This window comes from Oenanthe melanoleuca, chromosome 4 (assembly GCF_029582105.1).
Source record: "Oenanthe melanoleuca isolate GR-GAL-2019-014 chromosome 4, OMel1.0, whole genome shotgun sequence".
NCBI lineage: Eukaryota > Metazoa > Chordata > Aves > Passeriformes > Muscicapidae > Oenanthe > Oenanthe melanoleuca.
Window position 1 is genome coordinate 41,335,089 of NC_079337.1, and position 19,798 is coordinate 41,354,886.

General features: G+C 40.1%; 1 protein-coding gene across 7 annotated transcripts in view; it reads left to right on the plus strand.

Moving 5' to 3' along the window:
* MTUS1 (microtubule associated scaffold protein 1) overlaps window positions 1-19,798 on the plus strand; it is a 114,863-nt gene that overhangs the window by 81,829 nt on the left and 13,236 nt on the right. For 5 of the 7 annotated variants that reach the window (XM_056489437.1, XM_056489436.1, XM_056489435.1 and 2 more), the window contains 2 exons: window positions 5,085-5,302; window positions 17,664-17,730. In XM_056489437.1, coding sequence (XP_056345412.1) covers window positions 5,085-5,302; window positions 17,664-17,730 — 285 coding nt within the window. Of the gene's footprint in view, window positions 1-719; window positions 1,479-5,084; window positions 5,303-16,667; window positions 16,913-17,663; window positions 17,731-19,798 lie in introns of those variants that run through there. The other 2 variants (XM_056489439.1, XM_056489442.1) reach the window with 2 other exon arrangements.

A 19,798-nucleotide genomic window follows, 5' to 3' on the forward strand; every position in this document is an offset into this window, starting at 1 on the left:
GTCATTTTTTCCAAACTGAATCCATTGACTGAGTGATTAAACTGATGTATAACACAAAAGCTAACAGCCTGGTGCCATTAATCTATCTGTTTTCATGTGGAACCTGGACCTATTAAGAGTTTTGTGCTTAAAAGTAAAGGCCTAAGCTTTTCCAGAGAAAAGTTAAAACTCAGACCTGGTAGCTAAAAGGCTTGGCCTCCTTAACATGGCAAGAATATCCCATTAGTCATTTTTCCCATGTTACTGTGATTAGTCTTCATTGTTTGTGGATTAGAGGGTTTCCTCAGGAACCGTGGAAACAATCTCTTCCAGTGGTTGCCAGAAGGGTATTGCTTGCTGTGTGAATAAGGAGAACACTCAGTGAGAGTGGGGCAATATCAAATGTGTCCACATATATACACCTGAACCTCACACTAGCAGAAGGACAGGTGCATAATCACCTTGAATATACAATTGAAATAAGTACACACTCTTGAAGTGTTTGGCTTTCAGCTCCTGCAGGCGATTCAGGCTTCCTTTGAGCCTTTGTGTTTTAAAGGAAGGGCCACTGTGTTCTCACAGAGTGTTTGGCTGCGTTGCAACAAGCCTGGTTACTGATGCCCAGGCATACTTTGATTGATGCACAGATCAAATGACTGTTGGGAGTGGCTTTTGGGGTGACGTCCCACGTACAATGATGTCAGCAAAAGATTTTAAAAAATTCAGGTGTGGCATAATCTGCCAATTAAACTGATTAGTGCTCTGGCTGAGTCCTGAGTAGGAGCTCTGACTAGAGCCCTGCTTGTTGAAGTCTTTCATGTAGTGCCTTTGGCTCACCTCGTACGAGACTTTTACCAAGTACCTTCACTGCAGGGTGCTGTAAATTGTGGTAGGATACACAAAGGGCTGTGTGCTAGCTCACTTGCCATCTGATCCTGGCTCACAAATGTCCCTGACTGCTTGGAAGCTGTGACACTGGAAGAGGTCCTGGGACTCCCGTGGGATCGGGATGGAGTGCATCGCTGCTCTGTTGGCAGAAGTGAAAGCTAGCCAGGAGGCAATGCAAGCTGGGCAGAAGGCACTAAAGCATGATGTGGAAACATCTCAGAAGGAAATCAGAGCGGTGTTAGCATTGCAGAGGAGCCAGCAACAGGTGAAAGAAGATCTCAAAGCAGAGGTGAAGTCCAGTCACTTGGATGTAAGAACTGTGCTTGAGGAAATCCAGCGAATAAGAGAAGAAATGCAAGCTCGATTAAATACTCAGGCTGATCTGGTCTTACTGATCAAAGAAGTGAGCACCAATTTAACATGTGTAGACAAAGCTTTCCAGAAAATGGAGGAGAGGCAGAAGGTTTTTACCAGCCTGCATCTTCCCACGAGAGAAAATGTTGAGCAAGGATTTTTCTTTGAAAAATGCTTACACCAGATGCATATGGGTTTTGAAAGTCCTGTGGAAGCTAACAGTTTGGATGAGGAATGTGAAAAGAAGGTGCTTGGGGGTAAGACAATTGTGACTGTAAGTGTGGGGAGAGAACTGAGGTTGTTTCTATTTGTTCTTGTCAAGAAATTTGTTTAGTCTACTTTGAATGCTTTGAAGAAATTTAATAGTTTTTAGAAATTGAATCTCTTGCTTAAAATAATTTCTAGTTAGTGTAGATACTGCTACACATACCTTCCTAGTACATGACTTGCAAAGGAAGGCTTTGATTTGGTTCTGCAAACCAAACAAGTGTGTTAGAGATTCTTCTGGTAATCCAGCGACAATGCCCAAGATAGGGAGGCTCAAGAAACCAGCAAGCTCTGAGGTAGCCAGCCAAATAAATACTATATCAAATACTGGGCAGATCCTCAGCACCTAAATGTAACTTTATGGAACACCCTGTGTACTGACAGTTGGGTATTTCTTGCTTCAGAATGGCTGAAACTAGAAAAGCTGTGCATGAGAAACACTTTGCTTCATGGAGAAGCTTGGAATGGGTTTAATGTTCTCCCCAGTGAACTGGAGTCAGCTGCTGTGCTATCTGTATAGTGGCTCTAGAGGGAGTGAGAGGATTTGTGGACCTTTTCCAAGATCCAGATAAGTCTTCTGTGAATGATTCAATGATCAAAAGGCTTAGTCTTTGCAAAAATCAAAAATCACTATTTTTTTTTTTCCTTTCCTGGTATGAAGAAGGATGGGGCTTTAGATGCTGATTCTGTCCAGTTACTGTACTACATGTAACTTGAAAATCTACTACAGTACTTAAAAATCTGATTTTCAGTCTTCCAAAACTAAGCTTTTCAACTACATTGGGTGAAGTGGTTTTGAGCCTGCTGGAGAGGAGTCCAGAAACTGATTTAAAGGTGGAAATTGTTCTGTTTGGCAAGTCTGACTGTATATAGAGGTGGCAGGTGAACAAGCCCAAGTGAGAAGGACTTGGGCTATTAACCAATACTGTCTTTAAATTAGACTCTGTCATTGATGTGCTGGTATCAGTAATCAGACTCATGATGCTTTTGTCTTAATGAAAGCATGGCTTTTGTTTTGACACCACAGCATGCCCTCTGTACAAATCTGGAAATGATCTGTCATTGCCCAGAGGTATGAAGGCCATAAATAAACATCCTAGTGTCAGTGGTGTTAATCTGTAGAGGCAGTTCATGCTACAGAGGTTTGTGCTTTTCAACATTTGAAGTGGCTGTGTATAGAACATGTCTATGATAAAATTGCCAACAGGAATGTCACTGAGTTTCACTTCATGTGTGGTTTTTGTTCAGCTTTTTTTAGTATAATATCAAGGGCTGGCTTGGTTGGATGCTTGAATGAGTTTCTTGGAAAATATTTGGTGGTCTGGGCAGCAGGATAAAGGCAGTGTTATGAAACTGACAATGTGATAAGGGCTAGCTGAACTCTGGAAACAGTGGGTATTTGGAGCCTTTTGTCATTTGTTTTAGCTGTTGTATCACTGTATTTAAATGAAACTTCTTCATTAGGTAAATAACTGTGTGATATAATTTTTTCCCAGAGTAAAAATTGTCTGCAATTGTTCAGGTTTAACACAGCTCTGTCAAAGTCCTATAAATGGTTGTAAAACTCATTACACATATTTAATTAAATTATGACACTAGCATCTGTATCGGTGAATTTACCCAATACTCTTACATCAAGAGTAATGCTCTAGTTCTGTATTTGTCACAAGTGGAGCATTCAGGAGTGGAGGTGGAATATATGAGAGAGTAGGAGTATATAAGCCAGTAGGGAAGGGAAGAACTGACTCTACATGTTTATTCTCTAGTCCCTGCTCTTTTTCCCACCTCTCTTCTTGATTGTTATCTCTTGTGATTTTTGAAGGAGCTTCAGAAGGTAACCAGTAGTTTCCTACATACAGTATTGTCCATAAGATTGCTGGAAATTTGACACAGTTGCTTTCAGTTGTGAACTGGCATTTGTGTAAAAATGTCTACTCAAAAGACGTTGTTATATCTTCACATGGAGAAAAGTAGTAGTCCTGTTAGTTAAATGGTGATAAAATAACTAGAACTGGCAGCCAAGCTCTATCCTTTTGTCCTACAATTTTGTATTTTGATTTGAGTTGATGCACCTTTTAATAGCTCTAATATAAAACTACATAATGGTATGTTTCTAATTGAAAATACACCCTTTAACATCTGCATCTCTGAGCAGAAGTATAAGGAAATCCCCAAGAATACAAGAGCATTTGAACATTATAAAGCAGGATATGCTGACAATTCTCTAACTAGCAGAAAACCTTGTCCAGAGAGGATTTATCTGGAAAATTATTAGACTCTGAAGGCATTTTATACCAGGCTCAGTAAGGAAGTCACAGAGGACATTACTAATTTGAACAGGAAAACTGTTTTCAAAGACTTTAAAAACAAATGTAGGTTGTGGAAGGCTGATGTATTAATGTAATAACTGCTATGTCAATCAGACTAACATTAACTGAGAATCAAAGCTTTTGTTCTTAATACTGTCTCCAGTTGGGAGATTGAATCTTACACTGCTGGGATGATTCTAGGGTCATTTGACAACCTTTAAACCAGGTGATTTGGATTCAGAAAGGTTAGAGTCTTCTTACTTAGTTTGTCCTCTGTTTTTTTTCTGCATGTTCCTATCTTTCTTTTCTCTAGATCTCACCTCTCAGGTTTTTTCACTCTATCGTGAAGAAATCTTGTTAAGTTGAAACTGTACAAAGTAATCTGCTTAGATGTCTTCATTAAATTGCCAAGGGATATTTATCCATTGCATCAGCCTTTTATTGCAAAATTGTTTGCTCATTCCCTTTGTGATCAAGCGGGGAAGAGTGGCCCTATCTGCACAGCAGTACTGTACTCCCTTTCCAGTCTGAAGGCAGCAGAGAAACCTGAAAATATGAGTCAAGTGCTGATTTATGTAATCTGGTTTCCTCTGACATGAGATGATTGTGTACTGTGAAAGCTTTGAGGTTGCCACAAAACTAAGAATATGAAATCAATAATGCAATTTCAGGACTGTGAATATATATTAAAAATAAATTACATATTAGAGCTTTTTAAAAGTCTTATCCTTGTGACTGAGAATTGCTAGCCCTAAGAAATGCTGCAAGACCTCTAGTTAATGAAGCTCAGGCCTCAACTGCAGAGGGGGGATTTTTTACAATTAAAATTTTAAAAGGAAGAAAAATAACAAAGGAAGTGTAGATAAAATGATTTTGTATTCAGCAGTACTTAAGAGTGCAGGAAATACGAATTCCATGTGGCACAACAAAAGTGGGCAACCCTTACGTTAGAAATAAGTTACTGAATAGATAGGATGACAGAGATCTTGCATTTTATGAAAGTACTTTTTCAAAGCCCAGTGTGAAGAGTATGCTAAAAAGTGCCACAGAATACACAAAGATGAGGATGAAGTGCAGAACACTGTATCCAAGGTTATGGTGTTAGGAATTAACAGATTGATAGTGCCTGCTCTGCAGTGCTACTGAAATAACCCTTTCTCCTAGTTAGTATTTCAGCAAGTGTTTTTTAAGAATTTACAGCTACTTTCTTTTGCACCTGTCCTTTACCTTTTGGGGAGGTTTCAGCACGAAATGCATATTAATTAGTTGTTGTTGTTGTTGTCTCAGTTGACAAGGGCAAGCAGAGGAGTCCCAGGAACTCATGCATACGGACTCAAGCCTCCACAGATGCACGTTCACCTGGCACAAAAGCAGCCGAGTTGACACAGTACAAAACAAAATGTGAGACCCAAAGTGGAATCATCTTGCAGCTGAAAAAATTCCTGACGTCCAGTAACCAGAAGTTTGAAGCATTAACAGTCGTTATCCAGCACCTGCAGTCTGAGGTAAAAACTCACAGCTCATCAATTTTGGCTTTAATTGTTTGAACTCTTCTCAGCAAGGGCTGCAGAAAATACTAATATACTGATACTAAATTTTGTGTTTCCATTCCAGTGGTTTCTGTTTTCCTGTGGAGGTTACGCTTCTAGCTAGGAGCCTGTATTTCTAGTTGACTAGAAAAAAAATCAAACATGACACTGTGCTTTGTGGCCTCTGCACGCTTCATATACTCTTTTAAAGAGTTTTAAATGTTTGTAGTCAGAGAGTCCTTCAGGGCTGAGTAGCTTTCCAAGTATGTTCTTCAAGTTCTGCCCTTGTAGGAAAGTCTAGTTTCAAACAGATATTCTACATTGCATTGCTTTGTTATCTGACGCTGGATGGAAGAGTATTTAAGGGGTGGGTATTTTTTGAACTACTCAGAATAAAGTCTGAGTTGTTACAGTTTTATTTATTGAATCCTGCATTGTTGGTGGGGTCTTAAAATTATTAATAAAAACACAGAAATGCATCTGGAATTACAGTGTGGAATGAATATGATATGACTTTATCTTAACTTTTCTAATCTGTTTGGAATATGTAATGACTTAATCAGTTTGGTAGTACACTAGAAACTGTTGGTCTGCATTGGAAACTTTGGAGAAAAGAAAAATGTGAAGTCAAGGAAATTATAACAGTTATGAGTTTATAGTGCACAGCTGATGCTGGCTTTAATAGCTGTTTCTCTTGCATTTATAAGTAATGTTCTAAGATAATTGAAATGAAATTGATAACACTTCTGCTACATGGTGATTTTACAGTTTGGTATACCAAAAAAAAAATTGTCTTAATATTCTGGCAGAAATGTAGCATTCTCATGGGATAATATCTGCTTGCTTTCATTTAATGTAAAAATACTGCATTTATCTCCTAGTCTGGTTCAATTCTAAGAGCCAGTTTTCTGGGATTGGTTTAGTTGGGTTTTTTAAACTCTTGATTGAAACACCTTTCTCTGCCTAAGGAACTAGTTTGAGATCTTCAAAGCAATTTGATACAGGATTTTTGGATGCCTGTCATCTAACCTGATATTGTGAAATTTTAAGTGAAATTCTCACTGCTAAACATTTGTGCAGTCTTCTAATTACTGTAGAATAAGCACACTGATTTTTTCAGTAACTCTTACAATTAAATGTCTTGGCCTAGTTTCTTTTCTCAAATATTTTTATTGCAACATTTTAAAACTCACAAATACTTTATAAATCTCATGTTTAGTAAGAAGAAGCCCATCATACTAATTTGCTTCTTCTAGGCTTTTTTACTAGTTGCTTTAGCCTAAATGTGCGGGTTTTTTAAAGAATAATCTGGGGTTTAATTGAGGAAAAAGTGATTTTGAAGGAGGGAAGAGAGAACTGCATGGAAGAAACCAGTGATTTTGCTCATTATTCCTCTTTGTTAAGTCTTTTGCAGATTGAAAGGAAAAAAAAATCTCTGTCAAATTGTATAAAATTAGTAATCTTGGACAGTTAAGTTTGAGCACATGAAATTGAGCCAGATATGACACATTGATGTATTTTCATACCAGTTACTGATTTTGAAGTTGCTCTCTTCTTTCCTGGGATAAGACAGTACTTGCTTAGGACTCATTGCCTTACTCTTGTGGAAATACCATAGGGAGGAGAAGGACTCTTCTGCCTTGGTGCTATAAGGAATACTTGAAATCTGTTACTTAGGTGTGGGAAACATCCTGAAGGATTTCATTGTTCTAGGGAACACTGTGAAGAGTAGTTTTAGTTTTGTTCATTTGTTTGAGTCTTTTTCCTTTAGGGTGGAGCGTGGAGTCTGGTATAATAACAGTTTTAGCTTCCCATATGATTATTTGTGTGAAATATCCCTTTGGTGTAGTTTTCAAACTGGATAAACTCAGGGAGAAACTTCAAGTTAGGCTCTAACTCATTAGGTAGGGTCTCATAGGTAAACTACTGCAGAGCCAACTGAAAGAAGCTTCAGCTTCTCTGTCTTTTAAAAAAAAAATACTTCAAAACCATGCTTAGCTGATTACATGAGGAACAAAGCTGTGCTTCCATTTTTCACATGAGAACAAGTGTGAAATGATATGATGCAGCCTAAGAAACAGCTTGCTGGGGCCAGAGGGAGGAATGTGCTCTAGACTCCTCTGGTGCTGCTCTGTCCCTACAGAAAGCCAGTTCAGCCTGCCACTTCCAGAAAGCTAAACCAGCCAAAGAACATTTCTTTGCCAGGTGGTGACATGTATTGTCCTAATGTTTGGTCACAGCCAGTATGAGGGTGAGATGGGGTGAAGGAAGGGTGCCTGGCCAAATGGAGTAAAGTCCTGGAGTCAGAACTTGGGTCATTTCAAGGCTGGGCAGCCCAGCTTGAGCCCCTTGGCAAAATCTGTTGCAGCCTCTCCTGCTTTCTCTCCAAAGCTGAAGTGACTGGGATATGATTTGGCAGTTAGATTTAGTTTTTTACTGTCATGTTGTTGGTTTTTCCCCCACCCCCAAGAGTTTCCAATGTATTTCTGCACAAAAGTTTAAAATTATTTCTTATGAGCTCATTTGAAGTGGAATATAGCTGCAAACAGAACAAGGACTTACTGGCAGTGACTGCAGCTAGCCCATCTGGAGTGGCTGCTGTCAAAGGGTTAAATGGGATTGAGCAATGCTGCTCTACTGTGTCTAGTTGAGCAGGAATCTCTCAAAAAACCTGGAGCTCAAACCTGTTTGTTGCAAGAGTTACCTTGGAGCTGTCAATAGTAACAGCTGCTTTTGATAAAACCTTCCCACTTGATCTGTTGGTGTTTCTTTAGGGGGGGTGGGGAGGGTGTCTATGTTTAGCTACCTTTACCAAGACTCTTCTGAGTTTAAAAATCCTAAAAGCCTGATTTCTACCCCACAGGAGCTATCATTGCACTGGGTTAATGCTAGATGGAAAACCTCTTGGCATCCAGAATATCTGATGGCAATGAACAGTGTGGTTGATGAGAACACAGAGTTTTTCCATTGTTGGATGGTTGTGTGTGTGCTGGCAGTGATAGCAACATGTTAAACTGTGCACTAATCACAAAAGCAAGCTGAGACTTTCTAGAGTGCTGTGCTTGCCCTGATCCCCTGGTAATTCCTGTTACTTCATGGCTACTTTCCTGTTTTTTAAGTTCAAACAAGAAATGAAAAGTGGCAGTACAGAGGAAATGGTGAAATTGGCTATTTACAATAAATGCATGAAGTGCCAAGGAAAGCTGTTTTCCATTAACCTTCAACTTCATTGAGCTCTGGAATTTGCACTACTGCATTTGAGTTGATATATTAACTTCCACTAGTATTCTTTTTGAACTTATTGTCCCTTCAGTAAAAGATATGTTCACAAATGTTTTAAATACATGGTTAGCATGTCTGTGATAAGTCAGGTTGGGGATGCCACTCTTTCAGCTCTCCCCTCTCTTCCCTAGCCCTTGTGTATGCTTGGGCTTCTTTGGGAAGCCAGTAAAAAAATTCCTATGGGTCTAGTTTTACAGGTCTGTCCATGTCAGAAGTTTTTCCCATGCAGTGGCTCACTGTGGGAAGGACTGGAAGTGAAGAACTGCCAGTGCTGGGGTGGGGTGGGAGTGTGTGTCTGAGAGGTCTGCAGCTGTGGCTAGGAGCCAGATGCTTCCTTGGGAAGCAAAAAACCCCAGTACATCACCAGCTGATGAGGCTGAGGCTATGGCAGCTCCTGCCTGAGCCTCTGCTTCTTGCCTCCTGAGAGGTGTTCAGCCCCTTCCCCTGCCTCAGGACTGCCCCCCAAGGCTGTGTGAGCCTTGCAGCTGGGCTGTTCTGACCTCCAGCTCACTGCTGTGTATGAACTCCTACATATTTGGGAGTGGAGGGTGATTGTTTTAGCAGTGTGGTACTGGCTTGGTAATAAATCTAGTTTTAAATTTGTATGTTTAAGGCAGCTGTTAATAAAAGGGTAATGTGTAGTTAGAATGGCTTTGTAACTGTTCAAAGTGTGAATTGACAGAGTTCATCTTCTTTTAGTGCATAAATAGCTGAATTCAGAACTACTATCACCTAAGCTGTTTAAAAAAAGTAGAAGGTAAAATGTTTAGTTATTATGAATATCCATTTTTATTTTTCTGGTTTAATAAATGAATCCAATTAAGCATCTCAGTAATTCTCTACAGATTCTTCTGTAGAAGTGGGCTTCAAATTTGTATCTGTAAAACAGTACTATACACATGAAAAGAAACTCAGTTTCACTGTGGTGCTTTTCTTGTTATGGTCATGGGAAGACTGCTATTTACAGGTCAGACTACTTGGGAATGATGTGGTGCCATCTTTAAGAAGTTTCCTTCTTAAGGAAAAAGAGGAAAAGGCCATTTGAGAAGGGTATAGAGCCTTGGCAGTAATATGTGGATAACACTAATTGTGGATGTGACACAGGAAACAACATGGGGAATGTGCTAGAAATTGTGTGACTGAGCAGGCTTCAGCATTTCTAGGTGGAAATAGAAATTAACCATTAGTATATGACCTGTTGTAACTGGCATTTCCTGACATGTACATGACTGTAAGAGTCAGATACTAGTTTCCTTGGGAACTTAGCAGTTCAAAACAGGGTTTTTTCCATTTAGGAATACATGAATACATCTATCAGAAATGTTTGTCCTGGCCTTTGTGGAAGTTCAGCAGAAAATGTTTATATTTATCAAATGAGAAATGCATATCTGGGTTAAGGGGCAGAAGTACACATTGCATCACTAAACCCCAAGAGTTTTGGAACAGTCATATCTTTTGACCTGTAAGTCCTGTTATTTAGAGCAGCTGTCTTTGAGTAAAACTTTTAGTTTTGATTTTCTAGAACTTAAAATCAAACTCGGCCAGTTTCAATTAGAATTTTCATATGAGGTCTATCTAGCTTCCCAAAATATGGATATAACTTTTTACGAGAGAGACTAAGGATGTGTAATTGAGATTTCTTTTGTTGGTTTTTTTTTTTAAGTAAAGAAGCACAAAAATTATCATGAGGAAGTCAAAATGTAATATCCTGATTTTGAACAATGCAATTATTTTCTGTTTTGTAACATAGAGTATTAGAATAATACCACAGTAGCTTCCACCTTTAGAGAAAACTTAGGCTGTGGAAACCTGTGTCTGACAGGTAGCAGTTGGAAAGCAAGGAAGTTTCAGATGATTTTCAAGGTCTTTATAGAATGTGGTATGAATGAACAAGAATGTTTTGGCAACAGATTGAAGGTTTGTGAGCTCTAACATCCAGAAAAACATTTTAATCCATTAATTACTATGAAACTAGGCTCTGATGGAAATAACTTTTTAGAAGATACATCAGTTAAGCAATTTATTTGGTACACCTGGGTACTCACCTGGGTTACAGCTGAGGAGAATTGGGAGTCCTGTGCTATAGCTACTCACAGCAAAAAATGTCTTGGAAAAAGATACCTTTGACTGCAACAAACCTGATGTTTCAGGCAACCAGGGTTGCTTTCCACAAAGAACCTCATTTTTCATCACTACCTTGTTATTTCTTGTAATTAATTCTTTTTCAAAAAGCTGCAGAATTAATGACAGGAGCAAAATAGAGGTATCTATTGCAAAATTTAAGGGAGCAGTTAGCAGAAGAAAGAAAGTAACATGTTTCACTCTTACTTCCTTCTTGATTTTTACTACCTTTTCAGGTAAAACTCTAAACAGTCTTAAAAATGAAATGAATAGTGTAATATTATGCTCAAGCATAGGCTGTTATTACAACATTTTGAATAACTTTAAAATGGTAATAACAGTTTTATAGATGTGAGAAAAATTCTGACAGTATAACTTGTCAAAGTTGCATGGTATCTGGTGGGTACTGTGTCATACTCAAATGAGTTTGATTGAGACAGAAAGCTTTAGAAAATACTGAGAAATAAGTAATTGCTTAGATGAGCTAAACTTAGTTTTTATGAGGCTTAGTTTTTATGAGGAGTCTCTTCAGGGAAGGAAGGAGTCATTCTCTTTGAGAAGTAAGAATTAATATTAGCATTCAGAAATACTGTAAAGTAGCAAACAGGCTGTTATAGAGAAGTAAAATTAAATGGACCATCTTATTATATGTGGACCTGTCTTTGCAGAGCTATTGCATGAAGGTGGACATGACTTCTAAAATGGGAAAACAAAGATCTCTGTGAGCCTAAGATCCTATGTAAAGCTTGCAAAAGCATGAAGAGCCTGCAAGTAAATGTGTTAAATACATAGTGACTCATAGGAATCCTGTTTGGCTGGTTCTCTGCTTTAGTGTTTTCTCCTTTAGTGTTTTATACACTAAACATCAGGGAAAAAAACATCTGATTCTCCCTAGATGTACCTAGTAGATAAAAGAAGTAAAATATTAGAAAGCACAGTGACTCTCTATCAGCGAATCATGTAAATGCTTTATGCTGAGTCTTAATTCTGCCTGAAGTATGTCAAGGTGAAAACTGATGGCATATTTCACTTGGTAAGAAGGCAGTGCATAACACAAATGAGGCCAAAAGTAAATTAAAAGTATTCCTTTTACTGTATATTTATTGACTGGAGATGGTTAATGACATTTTTATTTTATCACAGTAATAGTCTGCCACTTTGTTAAAAAATATGCATGGAGCAGAGAGGGTAAATCCTGTTTATTGTACTGCTTCCTTGGCTTATTTCTTTAGCATGTTTTTGCATCAAGTGATGCAGAGGAATGGCCATTGCAAGGAGGTTTTAAGTGAGGTACAGAGTAGGTGAGTTTAAAAGAAATCAATTTCTAAAATTGCCAATATTTAATGAGAAGACTTACTTAGAGGATTGGATTTTGCTAGGAAAGAAGGAACAGGGACAGGTAGAAATACTGTGGTATAAGGACCAAAATCATCAAGAGTCATATTGCAAAGCAAATATGAATGGCACTTTTGTTGTCCCTTCGTAATTACCTTGAGGCTGTAGCTGATGACACATGAGTGACTGGAGTTTATGCATAGATGTGACTCAATTTGTACACTACAGCCAATGATGATGATCATATTTTTATGACTGGAGCAGCACAAGGATGGAGTAGACATAAATTTCTAATGCATCGTACCCAAGAGGAGCATCTCCTTTGGATGACAAAGACATCCTGTTGACAACTGAGACTGTACCAGTATTAAAAAATATTTAAATTAAGATGTTTCTGCCATACAACCTCAGCACATCTTCAGTAGGCTATAAACATACATGTTACAGAAGTGCTTGCAAATTTACTAATTTATTAAGACTAATGTATTATTATCTTTTTAAAATGGTCAGCATTTATCTCTAAGTTTAATTTCAGGAGTAAGTGCTTGTGGCTTGGTTTGACAGTAAATGGCTTATGAAAACCAGACTCTGCTTTCCAAAAATAAAATTAATTTGGCCCTGTATATGATAGTAAAACACATTTAAGTGCTTCCATTCTTAGCATCAATTAATTTGTTTTATGCACTCTGAACAAATTTTTAGTCTGTTATAATAAAATGCTTTTTGAAAAAAGCATCGCAATGCTTTTATATTTAATTTTCCATTCTTCTAAGTTCTGAGTCTTGAATTTACTTGTTTGTGAAGTATATTACTGCTGAAAACTATAAGGTATTACAGCCTTCCCAGTCAGAGATGTTCCCACCTGCCAGTTATGCCAGTGAGAGGTTCAGTTGCTGTGCTTCTCCTGAGAGTCAGAGCTGCCCATCCTATCTGCACACTCCAGAGGGCTTGGTACTGGCATTGTCAGAGCCCTTCTCCACCTTCTCTGGGCAGGCACCACAGTGCATCCCAGCACTCAGATGAACATTCCACTATGGCTGCTCCATTTGTGTCGCAGGAAAATTCCCACAACACAGCCTGATTCCCTGGGATGTTTCATGGTCTAAGTGTGTCTTCCTTTGCAATGTACCAGTTCTCTGTAGTTTTTGGTTGCAGTGATCTATAATGCTTCTTCTGGATCTGTTACTGGGGTAGATTAGGCAGCTGTGGCAGGAGGCTTATCACATAGATATCAGTGTCATATAGCTGCTTGAAATTAAAAAAGCAAACAATTACTGTACTTCGGTATGCAAATGTGAACTTTTTGTTATTGGCTCTTGTGAACTTTTGTTTCTTTAGCACAGCTCCAAAAGAGTATTTATTTCCCAAAGGAGTGTGCTTGTTTAAAATGTGAAATGTGATGTTTGGATAATTACTACCAGATTGGGCAATGTTGGCTTATTTGGACACGCATACTCAAAACTCGTTTTCTGCCTTGATTTGCTTTTTTATATTGAGTAACTGTTGAAGGACTTGCAGCTCTTAACATGAAGTAAAAATTTACAAAAGATGATTAGGACTTTTTGACCAGGCATGGCCTCTCTGTGGCTCTCAAAGCCTTGATTTGCAGGCAGAGCATGGGGCTCCCACACCAACATCACCCCACCTGGCCAGGAGCAGGAGTGTGCTGGGAAACATGGAATGGTTAGTCTGGCTAAATGCACATCCTCTCAAGGAAATAGAAAGTTGCCACTTTGCTATAAAACTTCATACTCTTGTATTTGTGGTCTGCAAAGTTGCTGTGGCATACTTGAGGAATGCTCATCTATTCCAGCTTGAGAACTGCTCAGAACCTGATGTCTTGGAGGTAACTTGGATCTGTCTTATGTGAAGATTTGGTGTAGGTATGTAGCCAGGAAGGCTGTTTGTTTGTGTGCTTGATACAAATATCCCTCTTGCTCATTCTGGAATGTGGACTTATGTAGAGCTTCCTGCTTTCAAAGCAGAGAGCAATGAAAACTGTTCAGACAGTAATATGTCCTCACCCTTGTTTGTATCTAAAATGACCCTAGGCTGGTCTGTTTGAATCTCAAGCTGTAGCAAAAAACAGCTAGTTGCCAGGAAAAATACTCTTAAGCCTGTAATAGGGCTGCATAACTGCCAACAAAACAAACATGAATTACAAACTTCATCATTTATTCCGTTCCGGACTTGGTAGTTTTTGTTATCTTAAAGCTGTTGTGTTCTTTAACCTTCTACCTTGGGCCTCACCTTCCCAAGTGTCTTTGCTGTGGGGCATATGTCTACATGAACTTGTCAAATTTTCAAAACATGAAGGATTTTTTAACTGGCTAATCTTTCTCAGAACAAGAAATGTCCAAGTCTCCCTTGTTATGCATTGTAGCATTCAGTGGCAGAGGTGCACCACTCTAATATTGCCTGTGGCAAACCTTTTATCCCTAAACTCTGTTCTCATTCTTTCCTGTAGCTTCCATGTTTATGGCAGGGGGATGTTTTGGTTAAATGCAACCTTTGTAAAAAAGGAAAAAATAGACACCAAATAATCTACCTGATTTTCACATAAATTCATAAATTGTACCAGGAGAAATTGTAAAGGGCTATATGAAATCCTTCACGAGTCTCCGAGAACTAAATGAGGATGATCCTTATTGCTGGATTTATCTGGATAACAGTGCCAAAATTGCTCAATCCTGTATGCTCCAACTTGGTTCTGCTCTTCTGATTTCTGGTATTGATTTTTCAACTATAATCTTGTTAAGCATAAACTAGAAGGTTTGTGGATATTCCAGCCCAAAGCATATGCATACCTATCTTTAAATTAAGAAGACAGGCCCTTACTGGATTATTGAAGTGCTTTTGGTATTTTACTACATTTAGGTTTCAGATTTTGGAAACTTTGAAGTTTTCTCAGGGAAACCTCCATACCTGCAGCTTGAGTTCTCTCTTAGATAAAAGTGTACTAAGGTAACTATTTTAGGTGGGCAGTTTTTTTCTGAATATATGTGAGCAGTAGATGATGATACAAATCCATCTGGATTTCTTTGATTTGTTAAACTATGAATGGGAAGCTGAACTGAGGCAACAGGTTAAACAACACCAGTAAAAAGCAACGGGACTTAGGAGCAGCAGGAAACATGGAAAGGATTACTAGGACAGCGTTGTGTGATTTTGTTTTGGAATTTTTGTCTTGGCCTCTTGTTAGTCCTTAGTGTGTGCTGATTGCACATGCCCTTTTCTCATCAAATTTCTTTAACTGAAAGCAAATATAAAATGTGTATACCATGAAGAAGCCCTTTTGGAAACTGAAGAGAAATGTTAGCATGTCCAAAGGGTCTGCAGCATGGTACAGCCACTAGGGAGAGTTTGAGATGTTTTACTGACAGAGTGGGCTGGAAGAAAGCAGGTTGTGTCGCAGTGTGCAAGGATGCAGCTCAACCCACTGCAGCATTCCCATTTTCATCAGCAGATGCTGTGTCCATGGTGGCAACACTGGCTTTGAACTGGAGTGAGATGACTCATCTCTCCTTTCTCTGCAGAGAAGGGGGGAAGAGCAGGGCAAGTCCTTTCAATAACTGAGCTGTCTGCTCTCCTGAGAATTTACTGTGGAGGGTGAGGCGTGGTTTTCAGTCTTAGCCCACTGACACTGTAAAAAGACTCTAAGTGCTTAATATAAAACTGCAAAACAGCTGCTTAATAGCCCTACCAAAGTATAAAGTGTCCAAAAAATTGTTAAGGCTGCTTAAATTGAGTGATTAAAAGAGAATCTTTCTCATACAAGGTCGAAAATGTAAATATTTTTAATAAAGGGCTGGCAGTTTCTTCTAACCAGCCTTTACAGCTGCATAATAATTTCCTAAAACTTGAAAATGAGTGCGTAGCTTAAAAATTACTCATTTTGATTGGTCTTGTGACAGACCTTAGTACATGACTGGGTTTTGGGTGCTCATTCTTTCTAGTTTTTCATAAGAATGGTGTCTTTCCCTGCTTTGTTTGTTCTGCAGGCATACAGAGTATTCCCTGCCTCCAGGACAGGGTGCTCTTAAGATGTGAGCCTGTGGCCAGGCTGCAGTGAGAGTGACCAAGGGCAAAGGGGGAATTTGATGTATGGTGAGGTTTTCCCTGGGGAGAACCAGCTGTAGGTGTGGCTCGACCTGTCTGCAGATTCATCTACTGTGCTCAGTTGTGGACAAGTCTGTGTGATTTTTGTTCCAGTGTGTTTTTGTTTTTGGTGGTTTTGTTTTTCGGTTTTTTTTTTTTGTTCTTTTCCCTAATGTATCCCCGCTGAAGGAAAAGCATGCTAAGTGAGTTTCAAGCCGCTTGCGTGCGTGTTTGGGGCTATTGAACATAAGCCTGGGCATTGACAACAGCAAAGCCGCTGTATCTGTGCCTCTCCCATTCAGCTTAGGCCTCCTGTGCCTTATTTTCGCATCAACAAATTAAGCGTGAAAGCAGCGTACAGCAAGCTCCAAGCAGCTAAAAATAAGCTGGGTTATCTGCAGTGATTCACTCGGTGATCCCGGCTGCCGTCGGAGCGAGCGGAGATCGATCGATCTAATGTCTGGGCTCGCCTTTCATAAAAGAAGGGCTGTGGCTTTAAGTGATCGCTGGCTGCTTGTGCCAATTGCAGGAGCTGCAGTATCTGCCGCTGTCGGAGCGCCGGGCGCGGAGGCAGGATAACCTGCGGAGCCAAGGTCCAGCTCGGCCCCGCCAGACCTGCCCGGCTCGGTGCTGCCGCCGCCCGCGCGTCGCCGATGAGGGCCGGGGGGCCGAGCGGGGGGCTGCCGGCGCTGCGAGATGGGCTGCTCCAGCAGCAGGCTGTGCCTCTATTCGCAGTGTGCTGCGGCAAGGGTAATGAGGGTTTGTTTCGCCGGGAGCCGGCCGGGAGCGCCCTGCGAGCCGGGCGGTGCGCGGTGCTGACCGCCGTGCCGCGGTGCCGGTGCCCGGGGCTGTGCCCTGCCCTCCCCGGCTGCGGGTCTGGGGCACAGGGCCTGCCCGGCCGCCTCCTCCTGGCCGGGGCACAGCTCCTGGGGAAAGCAGGGAGAGGGGTGCTTCTGCTTTGTTATGATCTGTTCACACATTCCTTGTGATTCTTAACACCATCTTAACATTAAGAGCTGCGAGCAGCAGGGTGGGTTGTATTCAACTTTGAACAGGCTGTGCCTTTTCTTCATGAAAGAATGAGCATTTAGCAAAGTTCTTGGTTTTGTGTTTGAGTAAGCTTAAGATAAATATTTAATGCATGCCTCTTTCACATATACACTGTACTTCTGCCCTTGACAGCTATCACTTCATTCGTTCTGGAGGCTTATGTTGCTACACCCACCATAAAATATATAATTAATTGCTTCAAAGTAGGATTTTAATTGCAGAGCTATCCTGGAAAAAGCTGTTCTTTGTTTTAAAGTATAACTTCCTTAACAACAGAAGAACATCTGTGTATATTTTAACAGCTGAACTGTTATCCTAAGTGAGTCATATCTTGGCTTCTTGCTCCTGCCTGTTGTTTTTCCTACAGCACATGTAGGTTAATTATTGGAAGGTGCTCTGCTCAGACCACTAGTAACCAAATGTTTGGGTTTTTATGTTCTTTTCTCTGCAGAGGGAGGAAGCATTGAAGCAGCGGAAAGAGTTATCTCAAGAACTAGTTAATCTTCGAGGAGAGCTAGGTAAGCATTTATTTTTGTATTCTTTTCTTGAGAACAGAAATGCAGCAAAGCAGATCTGCAGAAGACAGATGCCCTGTATTGTAATGGCAGTCATTTAATTCCCTGACTGAATTCTGCTCAGATGCTTTAAGTGCTGCAGAGCCCTGACAGCGTGACCCCAGGTTCACTGAATTCCTGGCACTGATCTGACTGCGCCTTGCGGGGCCTCCTTACAAAACATGCGTCTGATGACCAAAGCACTCACTTCTAAAAAATGGGAGGGTGGCTGACAGCATGTATACTTTGTTTGATCCCTAACTTGTGTGCTGTCTTACAGAGATTTGCTGGCAAAAAATTCATAAACCTGTAAAACATACTGTGCAAAATATGCATTTTTGCCTTAGTGACCTGTAGGTGAATGAGTGTAAAATTAACAGAAGGAAATGTTTCCAGGCTGATGAGATTAAATCTTTGAACTCATCCTAGTGGACAGCTATAACATGAAATTGAGCTGTAATGTGCAGGGGCTGGTTTTGCCAACTTTGAAGCTTGATTTAGCTGCATTTAGTGGTAGCTTCATGTAATGTATTTGACCTTAGCAGTTGTTCCAGGCAGGTCTCAGTAGGGGCTGGCTTTGAAAGAGCCTGGCCTTCCCCTGCCTTTGCATCTTGCAGTTCTCCTTGTGCCAGCATTGCTGCTGGGGCAGCCATGCCCCCACCAATGCAGTGAGCTGCCTGGGGACTTAAACCAGCTGAGACTATTGGCTGGTAGTGCTGTTTTGCCAAAGCTGACTGGCCTGACTTCAGTATGTGACTGAAGGAGCTCTGGGACTGGAGCAGAGAAAGGGGAAGGAGTAGCAGGGTGCAGGGTCGTGTTTCCCATCAGCTGTTTCTATTACCCTAAAAGTGAAAACAGGACTAGAGTTTTAATGTGGAAATGGCCTTATTGCATCACTAAGAAGTTGTGTTATAAACTTTATAAACCAGATTTATTTTTATTTATGTACTTAATGTGATTCTCTGAGCAACCCTACATGTTTACCTCAAGAAAATGCCATCAGAAGGATTGCTATCAGAGCAAGAAAATCTCTTTCCTTCTCTAGGCTTGCATCTTCAGTATCGTTTTTTCCTTTATCAACCTAGGTACCATGTTTATCAATTATCTAGAAAGGGAAAATTCTGCTTAAATGGGTAGACCAAAAGCTGGCCAACATTTTTTGCCCATTACGACATTTGAGGGTTTTGGTGGAGTTTGGGGTTTTTTGAAAGCTTAGTTCTTTGTGAGGATGCCTCATGCTTAAATGAGCTTTGCATAAACTTGTTATCTTCCTGCTTTGATTAGCAGCCTGCTGAGCTCATAAATGACACTCCCATTGCAAGCCATTCAGTAGGCTGATAACTAGAGAAAACTTTACATGCAACTGTGCCTGATGGATCTGTGACACCTGAGTGCACCAGAGCTCTCAGACAGGGATGCTGGCTGATGTGCTGCTGGATGACATGGTCAGCTGTTCCCCTCATGGAGCTGACCTTCCTGGGTCAGTTCTGCAGGAGCATCTGAATGGCAGCCTGGGGCTCACTTCCCTTTGTGAGGTTTCCAGACCATGGTTTCATGAAGCATTTATTTATCTTCATGCAGCTTCTTTGTCTTAACCACGTCACACACACATCTAGCCTGTCTGTACTGCTCTCCTCAGCATGTAAAGGGAGTGGATTTAATTACAGAAGTGAAAAACTATCCAGGTCTTCAATTCTTATCTAGCTTTAAAAATAACTGTTTTGGTTTGGTTTTTTTTAATGGTAAATTAATAATTTGTTGACAAGGTGTGAGAAAGGCATTCTTATAACAGTAGCTTTGGCTGAAAATAATCTGCTTAAATACATACCTGCTAATCAGCTTTCTGTTGACACTGTTAAACGGATAGAGCGGAACTTTAGATTTCCATAGACTGTTTTGACGTACTGTAAAGTACTGTGAATTTTTATCCATGGTAAGATCTAAGCATAGGTTTGCTGGGAAAGTTAAATGCTGTTTGAATGTTACTTTGGCTGTGTAGACGTTTTGTGGAGTCTCAGCTGCCATGTTTTTA